The 22138-nt window shown below is 37.2% G+C and overlaps 1 protein-coding gene across 1 annotated transcript in view; it reads left to right on the top strand.

Moving 5' to 3' along the window:
• Positions 1-9200, top strand: part of slc6a3 (solute carrier family 6 member 3) — a 17446-nt gene extending 8246 nt beyond the window's left edge. The window contains exons 7-15 of the mRNA XM_016576654.1: positions 149-159; positions 635-759; positions 2458-2570; positions 4143-4271; positions 4373-4472; positions 6856-6956; positions 7053-7220; positions 8183-8254; positions 8499-9200. Of these exons, the coding sequence (XP_016432140.1) occupies positions 149-159; positions 635-759; positions 2458-2570; positions 4143-4271; positions 4373-4472; positions 6856-6956; positions 7053-7220; positions 8183-8254; positions 8499-8522 (843 nt within the window). The 3' untranslated portion in view covers positions 8523-9200. The remainder of the gene's footprint in view (positions 1-148; positions 160-634; positions 760-2457; positions 2571-4142; positions 4272-4372; positions 4473-6855; positions 6957-7052; positions 7221-8182; positions 8255-8498) is intronic.
• Positions 9201-22138: the final 12938 nt, after the last annotated feature.

The raw sequence follows: 22138 nt of genomic DNA, 5'->3' as shown, positions 1-22138 counted from the left end.
TCTCTCTTTCACATATACACACACACACACACACACACACACCTGCTGAGATGTGTAACACTCTCCTTTAAATGCACATGCAGTATAATTGCATTAAAGAGCAGCAGAAGGTTTATCGCTCTTTTAAAGTCTGTGACATTTATATTAGAGTTTTGATCAGTCAGTCGCACAGATTCAGACTTGTGTGTGTGTGTGTGTGTGTTTATGAATCAATCTCATAAGAATCGCTCATGTCCTCGTGGTGCAGCAGAAGGGGAAGTTACTATCAGCTTTAAGTAAGTTTTTCCACGATCTGCGATTCTTTCCCGGAGCACCACTTGGCAAAGAGACCTCAAAGCGGCAATTTCAGAATTAGATTAGACACATGTGTGCAGCAGCAATTTGCTAAATTACCCTGTATTCACAAGTGTCTTTCATCTTTCTGCTGAATGAGTTTCCTGCAATTATCTCACACACACACACACACACACACACACACACACACACACACATACTCACTCACACACAGACACACAGACACACAGACACACAGACACACACACTCACACTCACACACAGTTTCTCACACTTCACCACTGAATTCAAAGCCCTTTGATGCGTCTGCATGTTTGAAGTGAGTGATGTTGTGTTACAGAGACGCCATCATCACCAGCTCCATCAACTCTCTGACCAGCTTCTTCTCTGGCTTCGTCATATTCTCCTTCTTGGGTTACATGTCACACAAACACAACGTGGCTCTAGATAAAGTCGCCACAGATGGTGAGTGAGTTTCTATTGTGTGCCTGTCGTTTGACTGAAAACGTGCAGCTTATATTACATATAATATAGCATTTATTCATATTCATATTATTATGTACTAACACATTTGAACTTAACTTGCATTATAAACAAACATGAATTAACAATGAACAGTATAGTTATAGTTCATGATAACTAATATTAACAGATGTTACTATTTTGTAAAGTGTTGCCATTATATTTTGCTGAACAACATGAACTACTTCGGGAAAATAAAGTGTTGTTCCCCATTTAAATAATTTACATTCAAATGCATATCTAATTTATATTATAATTATTTAATTTGATTCATATCAATTTAAAATACATTCTAAACTATATAAGTAATACTACATTATAATAATATTATTTAGCTTTAGAGCTTTAAATATATGCTCAGTGCTTCATGTGGTCTGTAAATGTGAAGTTCTGATTGATCTCAGATCAGCCTGTGATCGGTGTTCATCGTGACAGACTCTTATAAACAGCAGCGTCTGAGACAGAGAATTATTTGAGAGCAAAATCAATAATGCGTGAGATGCAGAATGTCAGTGGAACAGAAACATGTCGATTTGTCTGATTCTAAGCAACGTTTCTGTTTCTGTTGGACTGATTTGTATTTGCCGTCAAAAATGCATGACTAATATATGTTTTCTTATGATCTTTAAAACCGTTTGATCTGCTGAGTTGTGCCTAAATATTTGGAATTAATTTTATAGATAAATATCCGTTCAAAAGAAAGAAGTCTCTTCTTCTCATCAATTGATTAAAAATACAGTAGGCCTAAAAACTGCAATATTAAGAAATATTATTACTATTTAAAACAGCTGTGCTCTATGTGAATATCTGTTAAGCTGTAATGTATTTCTGTGATGCGCAGCTGTATTTTCAGCATCATTACTCCAGTCTTCAGTGTCACATGATCTTCAGAAATCATTCTAATATGCTGATTTGCTGCTCGAGAAACATGTCTGATTATTATCAATGTTGAAAACAGTTGTGCTGCACAATATTTTTGTGGAAACTGTGATATATTTTATTTTTCAGGATTCACAGATTGATAGAAAGTTCAGAAGAACAGGATTTATTTGAAATGGAAATCACATTATAAATGTCTTTACTCACTTAAAATCAATTGTATGCGTCTTTAGTCACTTTTGATCAATTTAATGCATCCTTGATGAATAAAAGTATACATTTCTTAACAAACAAACACACACACACACACACACACACACACACAACTTTCTACCTCTAATGGTTTGAAAAATAGCGTAAAATTGTGCTTACATATGTACAAATTTCTTTTTAAAATGTAAATGTATAAGATAATTCAGATAATGAAGGAAAACATAGTGTTTATTTCTCCACCTGATGGAGTTTGTAATTCCACTTGTTTTATTGCATCACTTTACTATTAAACTAACACATGGAAAATAGTACACATAATAGATGTAAAAATTATTTGGGTGTTGTGTAAATGAAAATGGTAATATGCATGTTTTTTTGGTGAATGCATATAAAAAATATACAGTGTGTTGGGTTATACCTGGAATTGATATGATTGTGATATTCTAATCAATTCTAGATTAATACAGCATCATCAGAGCCACTCTCTGTGGTTTTTACCGCGGTGTATGATGTGGAGGTGTTGAGTCTTTGCTGTTTGCGTCTCACCAGGTCCTGGTCTGGTGTTCATTATTTACCCAGAAGCCATTGCTACACTGCCGGGTTCATCAGTGTGGGCTGTGATCTTCTTCATCATGCTGCTGACTCTAGGAATCGACAGCGCTGTGAGTCTCATGATCTCGTCTGATCTGATCTCGAACACAAGAGTCTCTCAGTACAGTATTAACACTCATAATACATTCAAAAATCTCGAGACTATTTTCACATTCTGGGTCGATCTGGACCTGAAGAACTGATACATAAAACAATCATAACTTCATATTTTCCAACTAAAACCATATCATATCTGATCGGCAACTTCTCAATAATGAGTGAAAAAAAAAAAAAGATATTTGAATTTTATAAGATCATATAATTTTACCAGTATTAATCAATTTGGAATAAATAGAATTGAATTAAATTCTTTGAATTTATAACTCATGATTGGTCAAAAACCATCCAAATTTATGAAACATACACTGTAAAAAAAAATCCCGGTAAATTTACGGTAAAAAAAACAGCAGCTGTGGTTACCAGAATTTTACCGTAAAAATATGGTAGCAACATTTTAGGTTTTATGGATTTAACTTAAATTTACATTTAAATACCATAATTTTATCAATTGATATAATGTTAATATACCAACCTATTGAAGCACTGAAATCTCTTTTGTACCTTTGTAATACACTGATAACCACCAAAGGCAGGTGGTGATGAAAAAGTCACATGATGAACCAAAAGCCAATCACAAGCAGCTTTTAAATACAAACATATACAGAAGGTGCACACAAACACTAAACTGAAATAATGCAATAAACATCATTTTAACAACATTAGATGTAACATACAACCCTAATTTACAAAACTGATGAGAAAAAAATAAGAAGAAACAATTATTTCAATGAAAAAACAAAATTTGAAATGTAACCCAGTCAATTCTGGGAATGCCAATTTACGGTTATTCATTGTAAAGTATATGTTCTTTTTCACTTCCAAAAACGGTATACTGCTGTAACATTACATGTAATGTCCAATACAGTTTTTCACCGTATATAGTAGGGGAACTTACCGTTAACCATTTAACAGGTCTTTAATGTATCATTTTTACAGTCTTTTACCGTTAAAATCATGGTCATTTTTTACAGTTTACATATTTATTTCTAACCAAACAACATCAGCACAACATCAATATTACTCTTAAAAGTTTTCAAACAAAATAAATTAATTTTACTTGCTTTTTAATTTGCTTTTACTTGCAGATGAAAAAAGTGATCAGTTTTTCATGCTGCAATGGTTCGTCAATAGGTGACATATCCATGTTTATCAACACAATTCAGCCCAAAAGTGTGTTAGATATATTAGACAAAAGTTTTTGACACTAATATACCTAAGTATTTTTTGGCGCCTAATGGTACTCCATACATTCTGGGTCCAAAATTACCTGAACACAAAACATTGTTTGTTTGATTGTTCATTCATTCATTCAAATGGTTATATCTCCTAAATATATTTTAACAGTTATTTCGTTCTAAGGTTTGTTCCCTTGCTAAAAACTAATCTTTTTTTTTTTTTATGTATCTCTTCCGGGTCAAAATGGACCCGTGTGGGTTTATGAGGGTCAGTGCTGTAAATGATGCCTGGAAGCTCAGTCCTGATGAACGCCAGCGCTGTAACTGCATCTGAACGCTGTTTTTCAGATGGGAGGGATGGAGTCTGTGATCACGGGACTCATCGACGAATTCAAGTTCCTGCACAAACATCGTGAGCTCTTCACGCTCTTCATCGTGGTCTCCACGTTCCTCATCTCTCTCATCTGTGTCACAAACGTACGTGAGACACAATGCTCCTCTAATGAGCTTTCCATCTGATTATGAAGAGTGTCTCGTGTGGGGTCTTGATCCGGTCTCGTCTCTCTGTCTCTCTGCAGGGGGGCATCTATGTGTTCACGCTGTTGGACCACTTCGCCGCCGGGACATCGATTCTGTTTGGAGTGCTGATTGAGGCCGTCGGCATCGCCTGGTTCTACGGTGAGGAGGAGTGCTGCTCCAGCATGTGTGGTGAAGCTGATGTGGCATTAGGAGCTGATGGTCTATCAGACGGCTGTGCTCCGGGGCCGCTGGCGCTCATTAGGCTCCCAGAGCTCGGATATCAGCCGAGGAACGCTCTTCACACAAACACCTATCAATCTGGCATTCGATTCTAACTCCAGATTGTCCATTTTGATCTAGTTTTGATCTAGCAAAGAAAATGTTTCTTATTTTCATTTAGTTTAATTTGATGCGCTAAAATAACTCAAACTAAAATTGAAAAAAAAAAATAATAATAATAATAATACAAACTGAAAAACTAACTTTAAAATACAATGACTTGTAAAAACAACAAAACATATTTACATATTTATTTCTAACAAAACAACATCAGTATTACTCTGAAAAGTTTTAAAACAAAATTAATTAATTTTAATTGCGTTTTAATTTGCTTTTACTTGCAGATGAAAACACAATTCAGCCCAAAAGTGTGTGAGACATGGGGAAAAGGCAAAATATATTTGACAAAAGTTTTTGACACTAATATAAAAAATTAAATAACTAGTGCTGTCAAACGATTAATCGCGATTAATCGCATCCAAAATAAAAGTTTTTGTTTACATAATATAGATGTGTGTATACTGTGTATATTCGGTTAGAAATTCTCCTCAAATGTTTCCGTGTAATTCACGCATTGACTTTCTCCTGGACGAGCCATTTCTTTGCCTTCGGCGATCTGGCATGCGGTCGCAGGGATGTGAACTTTGCAAACAGACCCGAGGCAGCGAGCGATTCCTGAAGACCTGATCTTCTGCGTGACTCGGTGAGCTCAGGACCGTCAGAGCGTTTGACCTGTGCGGGTCACAGGCTGCGAGACACACGGGCCCCGGGCCCCACTGGCCTTTCTGGAGGCTGCTTTACCTGCGCCTTTGGCCCTGAGCTCTGCTTTCGCTGTCTGCTGCGATCAGACGTCACTGAGATCTGCTCTACAGGGCATCTGCTTCCAAGGATTCTGTCTTTTTCATCAAAACTCAAAGTGATATTGTTTCATGTGGAGCATGGCTTAATGCTGTCACTTTGTCAGTATTGCCATATTCACATGTTAAAATATGTTGTTTGTTCAAGTGCGTTTAAGAAGAAGGGACTCCAGGGGGAAGCTGTGATATTTATTGTTTTCCTTCATAACACTGCGGCTACTACAAATCTACATGCCAGTTTTGATATACCGTGATAAATATTTATACTGGCCACTACAGTTCAAAAATTATTTGTTTTTTTTAAAAGAAATTAACACTTCTATTCATCAAGGATGCATTAAATTTATAAAAAGTGACATTTATAATGTTGCAAAAAGATTTATATTTCAAACAGATGCAGTTCTTTTGAACTTTCTATTCATCTGTGAATCCTGAAAAATAAAATGTATCACGGTTTCCACAAAAAATATTGAGCAGCACAACTGTTTTCAACATTGATAATAATCAGAAATGTTTCTCGAGCAGCAAATCAGCATATTAGAATGATTTCTGAAGATCATGTGACACTGAAGACTGGAGTAATGATGCTGAAAATACAGCTGCGCATCACAGAAATACATTACAGTTTAACATACAGTATATTTAAATTGAAATCCATTATTTTAAATTATAATGATATTTCACATTTTTTTTACTGTATTTTTTATTAAATAAATGCAGCCTTGACGAGCAGAAGAGACTTCTTTCTAAAACATTTAAACAGTCTCTCAGACACTGAACTAGACTTCTGAGAAAGGACAGCTCAGACATCACAAGGTTCCAAAGTGTTACAGTTGTTGTTACAGTGGTTGGACAATTGTAACACTTGAAAAATGAGTTATATGAATCCATTATAACACCTGTTGCTTTTTAAATATTTGAAATTGGTTAAACACATCGGCTGATATATAGAAGATGTCTTCAATCAAAGATTTTGATGAAAAACAAATGTAATTTTAAACAGTCAGTTTCCAATTTAGTAAAACATTTTATAATTCATACCTGCTATTATAGTCCATCCTCACAGCTGCAATAACATATTTGATTTTTGTGGTATCAATTCACCAACAACATCGATACATATAATTCAGAGTTTGAATTCTTTGAAGAGCAGAAGACAAATAAGTGGCTCTGCATTTTCTTGCTGCTGACCAGCATGTGTGTGTTCAGGTGTGGATCGCTTCAGCGATGATATCCAGGAGATGATCGGACAGAGACCCGGCCTCTACTGGTGTGCTGGAATTTTTGTGGTATCAATTCACCAACAACATCGATACATATAATTCAGAGTTTGAATTCTTTGAAGAGCAGAAGACAAATAAGTGGCTCTGCATTTTCTTGCTGCTGACCAGCATGTGTGTGTTCAGGTGTGGATCGCTTCAGCGATGATATCCAGGAGATGATCGGACAGAGACCCGGCCTCTACTGGAGACTGTGCTGGAAGTTTGTCAGTCCGTGTTTTCTCCTGGTGCGTTCACAGTCTCTCTGTCCAACACTACACACATATCACCAATCTCCTTCAGATACCATTAACCCGTGCCTGTTTTCTCTCGCCTGCACTCAGTTCATGGTTGTTGTGAGTTTCGCGACGTTCAATCCTCCGAAGTACGGCTCGTATTATTTCCCCACGTGGGCGACGATGCTGGGCTGGTGTTTGTCCATCTCCTCCATGATCATGGTGCCGCTCTACGCCATCTACAAGTTCTGCTCGCTGCCCGGAAGCTTCTGTGACGTGAGTATTTCATATTCGTCAATATGCAAAACACTTTATCAAGATGAATTAAGTCAAGCCACATGAACTTCTATAGCGCTTTATACAAACGCTGTTTTGAAGCAGCTTCACAGTAATAAAGCAGCTTTAAGCAGCTCTACAGACGACAATAGTGTCATTATTCAGATCAATTCAGTTCAAATTTCATTCTCATCCAATAGTGTCAGTGCCGTTGAATCAATAATATCACTGAACAATAATATTGCATTGCATAGGACTAAAACTTATTGACTTTGCTCACACATGGTATAACACCCCCCCCCCAAAAAAAAGAAGATAAGTTGTGTACGTTTGGGGATTTTGAATTCAATCTTTTTGTCAACTTGTTTTCTTGCAATAAGCACGGGTTTTGTATTTCTTTTTGGAGCTGATTGATCATTGATCTGAGCTTATGAGTGAAAAAAAAAAAAAAAAAAACTTATTTGTGGACAATTTTGCCAATCTTCACTCAAAAACTGAGGTGCATAAGCTCAGATCAATGATAAAATAACAATGAGATATTTACAAGCAATTTTGGTCACACTTTATTTTAAGGTCCAGTTCTCACTATTGACTATGACTTTTGCCTCAACAAACTCCTAAATTGCTGCTTATTAATAGTCAGTAAGGTATTAGGTATGGGGTTTAAGCATTAAGGGGTCTAAAATATGGTCATGCAGAATCAGGCATTAATATGTGCTTTATAAGTACTAATAAACATCCAGTGTGCTACAGTAGTAATTTGCAGTGAGAATTTTTCCTTAAAATAAAGTGTTTCCGCATCATTTTTTGACCAGGAAGATCACATTTCAGCACAGCACAAGGGTTAAACATTCATCACTGCACAGAAATCATACTGCATGCATGATGGCTTTGGTTATAGTGATGTCCCTGCGTTTGTCTTGTTGTTTCTGTGTGAATGTGCTGCTGGATTATCTCGGCAGAAACTGGCGTACGCCATCACTCCTGAGACTGAACATCACCTGGTGGAGCGTGGAGAGGTGCGACAGTTCACGGTGAGCATCATGGGTGCTTTCATGTGTACGGCCGAACAAGGAAGATTACATAAATTTAATGGGTGAACTTTCAATTATGCTAAACGTGACATTTTACTGCACCGTTATCACAGTCGATCCTCGGCGCAGATATGGTGTGATTGTTCTGGCTTCACTGATGTTGAAGTCGTCAGTGATTTATTCAGTGATTATTTTCGGCTTGTGTTGTGAAGAGCGCTGTATGAATATGATTTGTTTCTCACAGCTTCATCACTGGCTGGTGGTTTGAGGTGATGATGATGAAGATGAAGATGATGGCACACGAGGACTGGAGCGCCGACAGAAGCGTATTACTAGTTGTTTCTTTCTTGCATAATCGAACATGTGGCTGTTTCGTGACTTGGATCACAGTGTGTCAGTATCAGTTTTACTCTCAGTATACGATGACTGTTATGATGGCTGATGTTGTCCTCACTGACTGTTTGTTTGTTTATTTATTATATATCTTCTGTTTGTGGTCAGAGTTCAACGGAGCCTTATTGATAAATGTGGTTGACGTGTCAAAAGACATCTTTAGCAACACTAATGTTTAGAGACGTGTAAATAGTGCTATTGCAAAAAATATATAAATCTATCCTCTCTGTGTCTGAGAAGTGCAAATGCATTTACGACTGAACAAGTTCAATTGATCACAACACAACTCTTTCATTTTCATGCTTTCAGTATCGATCATATGATGCATAAGAGATATCCTCATCCAAGACTTTAGGTCGCACGAAGGTTTAACCGTTGGTCACTACATGTTTGCAGAACTGCAGAAAATCAATCTGTAGGAAACAGCATGCAGTGATTATAGTGTTTGCAAACATCTTCGCGTTTAATCCACGCAGCGGTTAACCTTCCAAACCAATAAAACACAGCAGCATTTATAAGATTTCTGTCGCACTGAATGTTGTCATCTACAGCTGTATTAGAGTCAGAGTTTTATTTACATGAAAGTTTATTATGAATATTTGAAGTCTTTAAATTTAATGATTTCAGTGCCTGCTGAAATTTGTCAACTTCTGAAATGTCAATAAAAAGTGTTTATGAAATAAAAATGAATTTGATTGTTTTTTAAATAACAGTAATGCACTTTGCATATTGTTGGGGTCAATATTTGTGGAAGAGAAGAGCTGGTTTTAATGGTGGGGTCATATTACAATATCTCAAAACAAGAGGCAATGATGTGGATAAAACCAGTGTCCAGTTTCTACTCAAACTAATTCATCTTAGGATATTTTATTCTACTGCATAAACAGTCCATAAACAGTCTGTAATCTGTAAAAAAAATTAAAACCTCAAGCACATTGGTCTCCTAATCTATATGTCGTATGTTGTGAAGCAATATAACAAATTCAGAACCTGTTCTGCCAACAGTGTCTGTGTGAATGACCACAGCAAATCATTTCAATCAGTCTGTAAAAACGTGCAAACAGACACAGAAGTAATTCCATGCAAACGTTACCAGGTTTACCAGCGTTTCATGGTCATGACAGGAGCTGAAAGGAAAACTGTGTCTTGCCCCACAGACTTCTATTAAAAGATCATTACTTTCAACATGATTTTTGCTTGTTTCTGTTCAAGGCAATCAACAGCATGTCACAGATGCTGTCAATATTTTTTAACTTGTATTGAATCCAAAATATTGTCAATACTGTTCACAAAGTTCAAACTAAAACTTTGTTTTCTCCATATTAAAGGAATAGGTCACCCTCAGATCATCCAATATCAGGACGAGTTTGTTTCTTCATCAGGTTTGGAGAAATGTAGCATTGCATCAGTGTCTCAGCAATGGATGCTCTGCAGTGAATGGGTGCCGTCAGAATGAGAGTCCAAACAGCTGATAAAAACACCCCAATAATCCACAAGTAATCCACAGCAATCCAGTCCATCAGTTAACATCTGGAGAACCACATATTAGTTTAGAGCTGTTTAAACGCTGCTTGATCTTTGCAGATTTCTCTCCTGATTCAGACCAGACAAGTGCTATTATGAAGCATATATCTGTAACAAGGAGTTGAATTTGTAGCTTTAGCTATATGGAGTTTGCACAAGACTAGATAATGATCAGTGATATCCTCGCTCTGCTGCAGAATTTCAACACCGTCAATATCAATTCCATGTGACAGTATTAAATCTAGAGTATGATTTCGACAATGAGTAGGTCCTGAGACGTGTTGTCTAACCCCAATAGAGTTCAGAATGTCTATGAATGCTGATCCCAATGCATCTTTTCATTATCAACATGGATATTAAAATCACCAACAATTAAAACTTTATCTGCAGCCAGCACTAACTCGGATATAAAATCAGCACATTCTTGGATAAATTCTGTATGGTGCCCTGGTGGCCTGTATACAGTAGCCAGTACAAACATCACAGGGGATCTATCATTAACATGTGCTTCTCTGGATAATGTTATATGAAGCACCATTACTTCAAACAAGTTATACTTGAAGCCCGACCTCTGAGAAATACTGAAGATGTTGCTATAAATTTTAGCAACACCTCCCCCTTTACCTTTCAGACGCGGCTCATGTTTATAACAGTAATCTTGAGGGGTAGACCCGTTTAAAGTAATGTAATCATCTGGTTTTAGCCAGGTTTCTGTCAAACAGAGCACATCTAGGTTATGATCAGTGATCATATCATTTACAAAAAGTGCTTTCGTTGAAAGGGATCTAATATTCAGTAAGCCAAGCTTTATCATTTGTTTATCTTTATTACGTCTGTTTTTTATTTGTTGAACATCAATTACATTTTTACCCTTAAATCAGTTTGGTTAGAGAACATGTCGATCTGCACATGCTTTGACAGTAAGTGTTCTTGCTCATGATGGTGTTACACAGCAATCTTTATTTCCAGGTAAGTCATCAACATCACCAGAAAGACCAGTTGTGATCAGCAGCAATGCTCCAGCAGATAAACCAGCTCTAACCAGCATAAACCTGCCTGTCCTCACACGGAAACTAAGCCAGTCTTTTCAGCAGATATCATGCTGCACAGCAATTACTCAAATACACCTGTATCTGTTTAGAAAAATTACCACTTAAACATTCATACATTTAATTCGGTTGATACGTCATTAAGTTTTCACTCAAATTATTATGCTGATATAATCAAAACAAAACCTTAAAATAAAACAGAAAAAAATACAATTCAAAAATAGCACCATTTTCATTATTATTTGTCTTAATAATTATTTGTTTATTTTATTTATAATTATTAAACTCATAATTTTTAAAGATGGAAATCACCATAGTTGGCCACTAATCACTTATTTCACCAATCTTTTATCACGATGTTATTCTGAAGCAAGTATAGTAGTGATTTCTAAATCATATTACTCTGGTTTTAACACATTTTGGTCTTTTTTCCAATTCGTGGACATTTTTGTAATCTACAAATAAAAAAATAAAAAACATTTGAAGCGTGTGAAATCATGTTCACTGTGTCAAAGAGTGACACAGTTTGGAACAAATTCATTTAGATACTGTTAAATGCGGGTGCTTAGTGAATAAGACACGTTTGAGCGTTTGGGCCGGAGTAGCTGTACTGTTAAACTACTGTAGTAAATGAACGGTAGGCAAACTCACGCACATTAAGTCATTCTCCTTCACAGAACCGAGACAATGAGTCCGTACGCTGATTGTTGATAAACACTGCCAGTTTCCATTTTTCTGGCTGGCATATTTTCTGAGACGTTTTGGCAGTCAATAAACCATCAGACGGAAAGGTCGGATTATTACATAACAAATCATCCAGCACTTAATAAAGGAAAAGCAGAGGCCTCGGTGAACTTATAGGTAAATAATTGTTTCGGCCTTTCTGGAGATGACTTGTGTGTTCCTGAATCCTGCTGGTTGATTATATGCGAGGGCCTCAATCTGAGGAAGATTTCCCGGCGCAGACGCACACCTGAGGACAGATGGGCAAATCGGATCGCTTCAGAGCTGTCTAACAGGCAAAGCATCGTATTAGGCAAATAAATGAGCTGATTTAGACGTGCAAATGACACACTAACCGTCATTGATTGAAGCTGATCAGCAGCTGCTGACGCTTAGCAGACAAATTGGCAGAAATGTGGCCATCTGGAGCACATCGACACCAGAGCATCGCACCTGCTGAACTCAGGACAGTACGGCTGAAGAAGTGTTTTTATAAATACTTACAGCATTTCAACTTTAGTCATTAAAAAACATTATCATTTCAAATTATCACTTGAAAATGAGAAGTCAGTGAGGGACTGAGGGTTTGTTTACCTGAAGATAATTTTCATATTTTCAACATCTTCTGAAATTATGATCTTATCAGTCTGATTTGTGTCATTTGATCAAATAGCATAGATGTTTTAGAGAAAAACAAACCAACTAACATCACAAAACATCCCTAAATTCATCAGATCCATTCATAATACTGATGCACCACTGATTTAAATAAAGACATTAATTCAATTCAAAACTTACTGAAAGTAATATTTTAGTTTATATTTGCAAAATCTTCTTAGGCTGTTAAATTCATTTAAACAACTTTGCATGATGCAAATGACATATCTGTTCCCAACGATATTTACAACAACCTGTCGGGTTATTTATGAATTAATAACGATATTGATGAATTAGGGGTTTGTTAGTGAATGAAGACTCACACTCACACTCGCAAACACACCCCCCTAAAACTCAGAGTTTATCACTTTATAATCCAGTTAATCTTTTTGTATTTATCATATTCAAGTGAGAACACCACCAGGATCTGGCAACATGTTCTGTAAAAAATGCTGTAAAAAAAATACAAAAATACAAAAATAAAAAAAATAGTACCTTTTTGTCTAAAATGGTTCCAGTTCCAATACATTCATTAATAATAATAATAATAATAATAATAATAATAAAAGGAACTGCCACTTTACAAATACTGGAAAAATTGTGACAATATATTTACTTATATATATTGTCATATAAGTAATTTTATAGCACTCCATGAATTAAGTTATAAATGTCAAATCTCATTTTCCACCCACCATGTTGCCATGACTTTACAAGACATCCAATTGTCCAAAAATCCAAAACTTTTTAATATGTTTTCAGAACGTTGTTCAATAATTTTTTTTTTAATTTCACAGACATTTTCATATATCAAATGTGTACAAACAATGGTGAGATCATATTTGTTCAGTTTTATGTAAACCCAAACAATATCTCTTGTCTTCATTGCTATATATGTATTATATGTATCCATATACATGAAATATATTTAAAAATATAAGCACTATATGGAAATGTATTATTTAATCAGTATATTTCCAGATATTTGGTGTGGCAGCAATGGCAATATCGGCTCAAACTAAGTGGAGAGATTATTTCAAATTCACCTCCATGTTCAATTATGCGCTATAGTGTGACAACTAACTGAATTGAATTAAATTTTAAATTGATATTGTAATTTTGTCCAGTATGTTAAGACATGCATGAATGACCGTCTTACTCTGGGGAACATATACAGTTATGCTTTCCTGATCCGTGCACGATCTGTGAAATTGTTTTTGTGTCATTTGAATTAATTGTCATCTTCGCTGGTAAATCCAGTGACTGATATAAAAGTATATCTGCAGAAGGTTTGTGTTAGAGGAATCATAAGAGATGATTGTGAGTTGTGTAGTATGGAGAGCAGTCATGTGCTGGCAGTGTCTCTGGGATAGTGTCGTCTCAGCCCTCGTGTTGTCAAAGAGCTCCAATTATCAAGCACTTTGGGCTACACAAGGACACGGTGTAAACGCAGCCATCACTACAGCCAATAAACAACAGCAATTACCCGTAATTTCATGTCATGTTGCAGCGGTTGAATCTAAAAGCATATTTGCAAAGGACAAAAACAAGAGCAAAGCCCCTGCATCTGTTCCTCTCACTCATAAACACACACACAGCTTCACATTAGCACACATTACTCTTAAATGGCAAACTGACCACATATTGTATGTTGCTTTGTACTCTCATTTGATGCTTATTAAGTCCTTTTGAATCCTCACGTTAAAAACCAGCAGCGCAAGTTTATTTTCATAAGTATTTGAACCGTTTGAGCAGCACATTCAGACTGATTTATGAATCTGTCCTAATATAATGCAGCTTCACAAAAAGGCTGTTATTGAAGAATGGAGCCATTCAAAACCAGACAGGACTGAAGATCACATTCAGATGAAAAGATGCTCTTTAGCTTGTGTGTTACACTGAGTTGCTCTATTCCTCAGCCTATCCCTGTAGTTTGACAGAGTGCGCCACCGTGTGGTCAATGATGATACTGCAGTGCTTTGCTCACTCAAGTTTTAAATCACAATGTTCTAAAAATTATCAGCATTAAGACATTATGTAGACAATGATTATACAAATCTGAAAGATGTTATTAAATATTTATTTATAAATGCAGAAAATAAGCCAATATATGAAGATGTACGTTTAGCAAGTACAGTAGCAGCCTCAAGGGAAGACAGTAGAGCGTAGTGAGCACTAGAGAGGTGTCTATGTTCCCCTACAGACCTGTTAGCAAGAACACTCTGTTCAGATTAGCTGTACAGATCATTAGGACAAATGGGTCACATGTAGTTTTATACACATTTTAAATGACTTAAGCATCATTTCTCTTTGTGCAGCACTGATTGGAGTCCCAGCTGATCCACTAACTAACCAACTAACTAAATAAAATGAGTTACATTCCCTGTGTTCATGGATCAGAGGAAATCTGTGGTCAAAAACAAAAGCACCAAAATGAGGCACTTTTTTTTTACAAGAAGCATTAAAAACCATGTTGTCGATTGCCTTGCGATTTTCAAACTTTTGAAGCCACTGAACTGTCAGTCACAGTCTTCTCTGACTGTCGAGCTAAAAGCGTGTGCAGGTTGTTTTTCTTTCTGGCCAAGAAGCACGAGACAAGAAGAATCTTCTGACTAATACAACAACACAAACTAAGGTTTGTTTCTATTGTTTTTGGTGCAGTTTAATAACATCATTGTGTCCTTTCCGCACAGCTTCACTGAACTCATCTACTGCACTGTCATGAATCAATACCTCTGTACTTGAACTTCAGTTTTCAGCTGTAAACTGCCGTATAATGCATGTGTAGGTAAGTTTTTGGAGTAATGCAGGCACATTTGTCCTTAGAGCCTGGGCTGATGTAACATCTCTGTGATCTAAGGTTTGTGTCTGACAAAATCCTTAGATGAATCAAAACTTAAGAGTGATTAGATGATTTTTGTGAAATTCTGTGCAGTCCGGATCAATGCCTTGGGACAAGTTTGACAAAGTAGTGCAGTAGTGTTTTTTTTTTCTGGCACAGCTGAAGCTCCAGATTCACGCTGCTCTTTATCCTGATGCTTCACACTTTCACCGAGCGCTTGACTCTGACGTTGTGGTTGTGAGATGACTCGCCGGGTATAATGACAAACGTTATAGGATACTTAACAGGGCTGCGTTTCCCAAAAGCATCGTAAGCTTAAGCAGTACTTGAAAATCTTCGTAGATCTACGAGTGCTCTGGAGTAATAGTAAATCTGTAAATCGTAAAGTTATGAGGTCACCTGCTGGACAACCGGCAAATTGCACCTAAAATTGATGTCTCTTCAATGTGACTTTCATTTGTTTTTACTTATATTTTTATTAGTTTTTTTATTTTTTATTCATTAAACATAATTCAATATAGAAATAATAATGAATAAAGAAATGCAATAAAAATTACATGACTGAACACAAATAAATTAAGGAATTAAAAAGTATACTGCTGTATATGGACATTTCAAGGAGAGTACAAGTGTTGTATTTAACAGGGAAATGGCTAGTGTGCTTTAAAGATGGGAAAAATAAAGAAGGGACTCAAAAAATGTGTCAATGGCTTGCTGTTGTTGGTCATCATGAGGTCTCATGCCATCTTCATTATCTTCCTCCAGCTCTTCGTCTTCCTCCCTGATGTCCAAGGGCACTTTTGCCCACACTGCATACATAGCTGTTACAGCACAGCACTTTTGTGGCACAAAGAGAAGACCACCACTGGACTTGTGAATAGCCCGAAAACATAGCTTCCACCTCCCTAAAGTGCGCTCCACAATACTTCGGGCAACACGGTGACTCTCATTGAAATCTGCTTCCCTGTTATTGACAGGATTAGCAACAGGGGTGAACAGATGTGGCCTCGGTGGATATCCGCTGTCCCCAAGCAGCCTCCATTGTCCCTGCGAGTTTTGGGCCTCTTGCCCCACCGATGAGTTGCTAAAGATAAATGAGTCATGCGTGCTCCCAGGCCACCTTGCAACAATGTTTGTGATCAAACACTTATGATCACAGGTCACCTGGCAGTTGATTGCTGGATAACCTTTGTGGCATATATATATATATATATACATGGCCATCCACAGTTGGTGTACTGATGGGGATTAAAGTACCATCAATCACTCCAGTGACTTGTGGTATATGGTAACAAGTTAAAAAATAATCCTGTATGTCTGACATGGCCTGTCTTGATGCTGGACATTGGATGTGTTCAGCAGCAAGTGAAAGCAATGCATAGGTGACTGCTTGTACAGCTCTTGACACAGATGCTTTACTTAGTCCAAGTCCATCACCAAGGACCTGAAGGAAACTGCCTGTTGCATAATATCGCAGAGCAGCTAAGAGTTGCACATCAGGGGACAAGGCAAATTCCTCCTTGTAGCACGCATCAGCTGAGGCCCAATGACATTGAGCAGTTGGACTATTTCTCCTCGTGGCAGACGGTATCTGTCAATGACAGTCATATCGTCAAGCATATCCAGAGGATTTTGATGCTGCCTGATGAAGGTATTTATGGTAAACAGTGTACTCCGTGGTCGTCTCATCTGAAAAACTCGCTGTAGTGCAGCCATGATTTCCTCTGCAAGACTACTGAAGTGAGAACTTTATATACCAACCTAAAATTGCTCACAGGAACCATATGATTAAAGATTTTCAGGCTGTGATAATATTCACATATCACACACTGCCTGTCATCTATTCCACTAATTGCAGAAGGCCCCACTTGAAGAAACTGACTCCCTAATTTTAGAAATTGCATTAATTACTTCTTCCCTGAATTTATTCTCTTGCAAGGTTCATAATGGTCAAAGGTAAATGTATACATATAAACAGCACATTTATATATACAACAGTGCTGATGAAGCATGTGCACAATAAAAAAATTTCTGCACCTATAGAAATGGATAGGCTACATAATAGATAGGCCCTAATAATATATAAAGTTAATTGTAAATAGCCACATACACCCTCAAGACTCAAGCTGTAATAAAACATATAGGGCTTGCATGCTTATTTTTGAAAAGTACTACAAGTAGCCATTTAATTTGAAACACTTATAATAAGAATACTCCTGCTGTTGTATTTCATAGAGCCTTAGGCTTTGAGTGGTTTAACAAACATCAAAACATTGAATTTAAACCGTTTTTATTGATTCAAGTTTGTGGTTTGTTCCCCAGGATCTGCAAAAGATGAGCACAATGTGATGAGTCCTAACTACATATAGAATATAATATGTCATGTTGCACAACATATTATATTAAAACATATAATTAGTCATGATTAAACAACATTACACAATATTACCTGGCTCATCTGGCAAGATAATTGGCTCTGAAATGGTGGGCCTTGCAAATCTCATCTCCTCCAGTGCCATTCTCCTCTCTTCCAAAGCCAGCTTGGCCTTCTTGTGTTCAATGAGTTGCTTCTGAAAGTTGTTGTCCATCTCATTGGCCTCTTTAAGAGATTGTCTAATGTCTTTTAGAACATCTAGTTTATCTTGCTCCAGCTGCACTGAGCCCTAACTACAATCACAGACATTCTCAAATCGCTGAGGTGTTGTGGCTGTAGCCTGAACAATTGAAGAGAGGCTGGGGCATGGATGGACTGTTGGGAGGACTGGGAGATGGTAGGTGTCTGCCAATAGGAGGTGAACCTGATTGCTCTTGCAAGCATGATGGACCTGACTCAGGCTTAGGTTGACGCAACCCTACTCCTCCATGGAGATCAATACCATCACAAATCCCATCTGAGGCAGTTGTTCCAAGGATTGACTTTTCTTCTTCTGCTGTAAGAAGGGGGGCGTCATTAGGCCCACCACCTGTTTTATTAATTGTTGTCCTCTGCAGTGCCCTTTTAGCGAGGCTTGAATAGTTCAACCACGTTTTCCTGACCTTTGAATGCCCCTTGTTACAGTTAGTTTTGTAGCAATATCGTCACAGATTTTTATTTTTTATTTATTTGTATGACTGCCCTTAAACCTGCTGAAAATTATGTTTTTTTTTGTTGTTGTTTTTTTAGCTCCAGCTCCTCTAAAATAACAATAACATTATTTTTTGTTTGTTTCAGCCATTTTGCTAGTGTCTCCACCCCTAGGTATGTGCTTATATAGATTTTTCTCCTAGTAGCAAATGCACATCAGGTGAAGATAATTAGGCTAAACATTTCAAAATATAAATGTAAGAGCGATACGTTATTTGTTTATTTATATAGATGTGAAATAAGTAATTGTGTGGAGAAAGTAATTGATAAATAATTCTACTTAAATAATTAAGGTTTCATATAAATATCGAAAATGATGCTGATGTTCCGGCAAGGACCGTTAGAATTTGTGTTATGCAAGATTGGAGCGATACATTGTTTTGTCCGTGCAACATTTCCAGTTAGTTTTTGTTTTTAAACTTGCTCAATAAGAAATTACTGGACTTTTTATAGTATTCAAGTTCAATATACGTTCACACAAGTATAAGAAGCAACGGAAATCAGAAATTAGATGGATTGCTATCACAACAAGCATGTGCGACAATGACGAGCCATTTCAGCACTTGACAAACGGACAGCGACTCTTAAGTTGCACTTAAAAGCACAGCTGCGTGCGATCGTGTTAAGTGCATTCTTGTGAAACGCACGTGAAACAATAACGAACATTCGTTAAATGACTCATAGAAAAAGTTCTTATGCGCTAAGATCAATCGTTATCGAGAAACGCAGCCCAGATCATTGCTTTATTTCAATTTCAAAAATGCATTTCTAAAATACAGAAAGCTACATTTCAATACACATTCTTTTATGAACTGTTCACTGAAAGGTTCTTTGGGGACTTATATGGCAGGGCTGTCAGGCTCTTTCTGGAGAGCCACAGCCAGAGTTTAGGGCCTGTTTACACTTGGTCACTTCATGCGTTTTCTCTGATTGGATATCTATCTTATTTGTTAAAACGTTTCCATTTACACCTGGCCACACAAATATGTCTTTGCAAAACGGATATAAATCTGATATTCAATTCCTGCACTATATGTAAATTTAACAGAGTTAACGTCAGTGAAAGCAACAGATGAGCGCTGCATTTTATTCATTATCAGCAAATTTCTAGACCAAAGATTGCAACAGGAGAGAGTGCGGCGTCAGCACTGGAAATATAAGTTAGTCTTACTACTTTTAATGAAGATGATTGTGTGTTGAGTGAAACTGTGAACTGTTGAAGTTTGAGTTGGTGGTGAGTTCTGAGACTCTGAGGAAGCCGAAGAAAGCCAAATTGAACATGGCATCTAGGGTTCTTGTTTTTTTAGGGGATAAAGAACCTGAGCGGAGAGTAGTTAAGCATATGTTGAGGAGCTCGATGGTTAAGGGTTGCCTAGTGTCTGGACGAGGGGGATTGGTTTTTTGTAAACCTTTGATGAGGAGAGATATCTGAGGGTTTGACATTTTGGGACACTGTTGATAATGGATGAGCTTGAAAAAGAAATGAATGCCGCTGAGGTAGACTTTGATTGATCCTGGTTTAATTGAATTGATATGATTGAGGTAAGTGATGAAGGAGGATATTGAGAGGAGGGAAAACTCAGGAAAAACCATGTTGTGAGCTCTGTGGAACACCAAGCTGTCCAGTAGGTTTGGAGTGTTCTGGGAGAAACAGCTTGTAATATGGTATTGGTAGATAGGGTATGGAGGTGTCTGAGGGGGTGGTCTAGAGCAATAAGTGTTCTGAATAAGGAGGAACTGGAGCTGGGTTGGAGTCTGCTTCCGGAGCCAAGGTTTTGAATTTCTGAAAAAGAAAACGAGATAATGCGTCAGCAATTTGATTTTGGTGACCGGGAATATGTTCAGCTTTAATGACGAATTGGTGACAGTAGACTTCTTAGAAAGAGCATGATTTTAGGAGCATGAGAATGGCCTTTGTGATACAGTGGCAGAATTATCACAGTGAAAGAGGATGTTTTTTTTATGATCATTTGGAACCCCATAGATAGGCTGCTACTACTATAGTGTATAGCTCGAACAGGGCAGTCGATTCGGCCTTTTGAGTTGTGTTAGTGGCCAGATTGAGGCGAAACAACGTCCTCTGTAGAAACCGCCAAAACCTTTCTTTCTTTCTTTCTTTCTTTCTTTTTCTTTATTCTTTCTTTCTTTCTTTATTTATTTGTGTCCCTTAAGGGCAATTGGTTTTACAGCAAGACCAGCATACAAAAAAGACAATTTACAATACATAAAAATTACATTTAAAATTACATAAAAAAAAAATATAATAATAAAAAACACAGGACAACACAAGAACAAACAACTACCTGCTTCCACCTACTCCCCACCTGCCCGAATTTAGCAAAGAGATAGAAGTAGGAATAAAGGAATGTTTGTACCTGTTACTCCTAACAGAAGGAAATCTTAACCGAGATCCTCAGGGTAAAAACTGAAACTCAGAGTAGAGAGGATGTGAAGTAACCGTTAAGATAGATTGGGCTTTTCTAACTTCCTGGCAATTATATAGGTCGGTAGGATGACTCTGCTGAACTCCTAAAATCTTACTGCTAATGTTAACTTTTTTCACCAATGCCGTCTTTGCCTTCACACTAAGACTGCCATACCAGCATGACATAGCAAATGTTAAAACCTGTGGAGGGGGCAACATCGGTGAATAAGGAGATGTCGCAAAGTCGGGACTAAAAATCATCATAGAAAAAAGTTAGTGGCGGCTCGTGGGTTTTAAAATAGAGGAGGCACACTAATTGTATTGGTCTGGGGATCCCTGCCGATTATTATTATTATAATTTGCTTAACCACTTTAAAATGGCTTTTTGGTTGCTTTTAGTCAGAAAACGAAAAGAAAACGACACACATACAGCAAGATAATATAATTTCACTTACCTGGCCTATCACTTGAAGCAAACATCCATCCCTTCTTAAAAGTCTGTGTTAAAAGAGAGCTGCCTGTTGCGCCATTTAATTAAGGTATGTAGAAGGGCCCTTGGTTTTTCCGGGAGAGAGGGGAACTCCTAGTTTTGAAAACACGGATTGGATAACAGTTACGTGTTTAGCTGCAGGAGAATGATTTGGTGAAATGACAAGGAAATTGTCAAGGAGGTGGATTCATGAGTGCTAAAGGAACTGTGGAGCTGATTTTTTTTGCGGCCACTGTTGTTGGACGAGGAAGTGTGTGCGGCTGTAGTTTTATCGCTTCTGGTATTCGCCGCGGCCTCTGGATTAGCGCGCTGTAAATGTTTGCGTTGGAGATGAAAACATTTTAATTCTGTCATCTTTACGCACCCTCATGTTGTTTCAAACTTGTGTAGCCTTTATTCCTTCACTGAAAAAAATGCTAACCTAAAATAGTAATATCTAAATCAACTGGTTTTGGTTTGGTTTTTTCGAGTCAGAAATATTATTCAACATCACTGAACCTATATACAACCATTCATACCAAAACGCTCATGTTTATGGGTTAAATTAGGTAGAAATAGCTGATAGCAAACAGCTATTTCACATCTCTACTGTGTAATTCCTATGTATGTCTGCACTGTCATGTATGTTTACACTATGTCCATGCTTTCTTCTGCACT

Source organism: Sinocyclocheilus rhinocerous, unplaced genomic scaffold, assembly GCF_001515625.1.
Source record: "Sinocyclocheilus rhinocerous isolate Xijiao unplaced genomic scaffold, SAMN03320098_v1.1 scaffold264, whole genome shotgun sequence".
In the NCBI taxonomy this organism is placed as follows: domain Eukaryota; kingdom Metazoa; phylum Chordata; class Actinopteri; order Cypriniformes; family Cyprinidae; genus Sinocyclocheilus; species Sinocyclocheilus rhinocerous.
The sequence above is the reverse complement of the archived record's forward strand: the minus strand, read 5'-3'. Positions and strand labels throughout refer to the sequence as shown.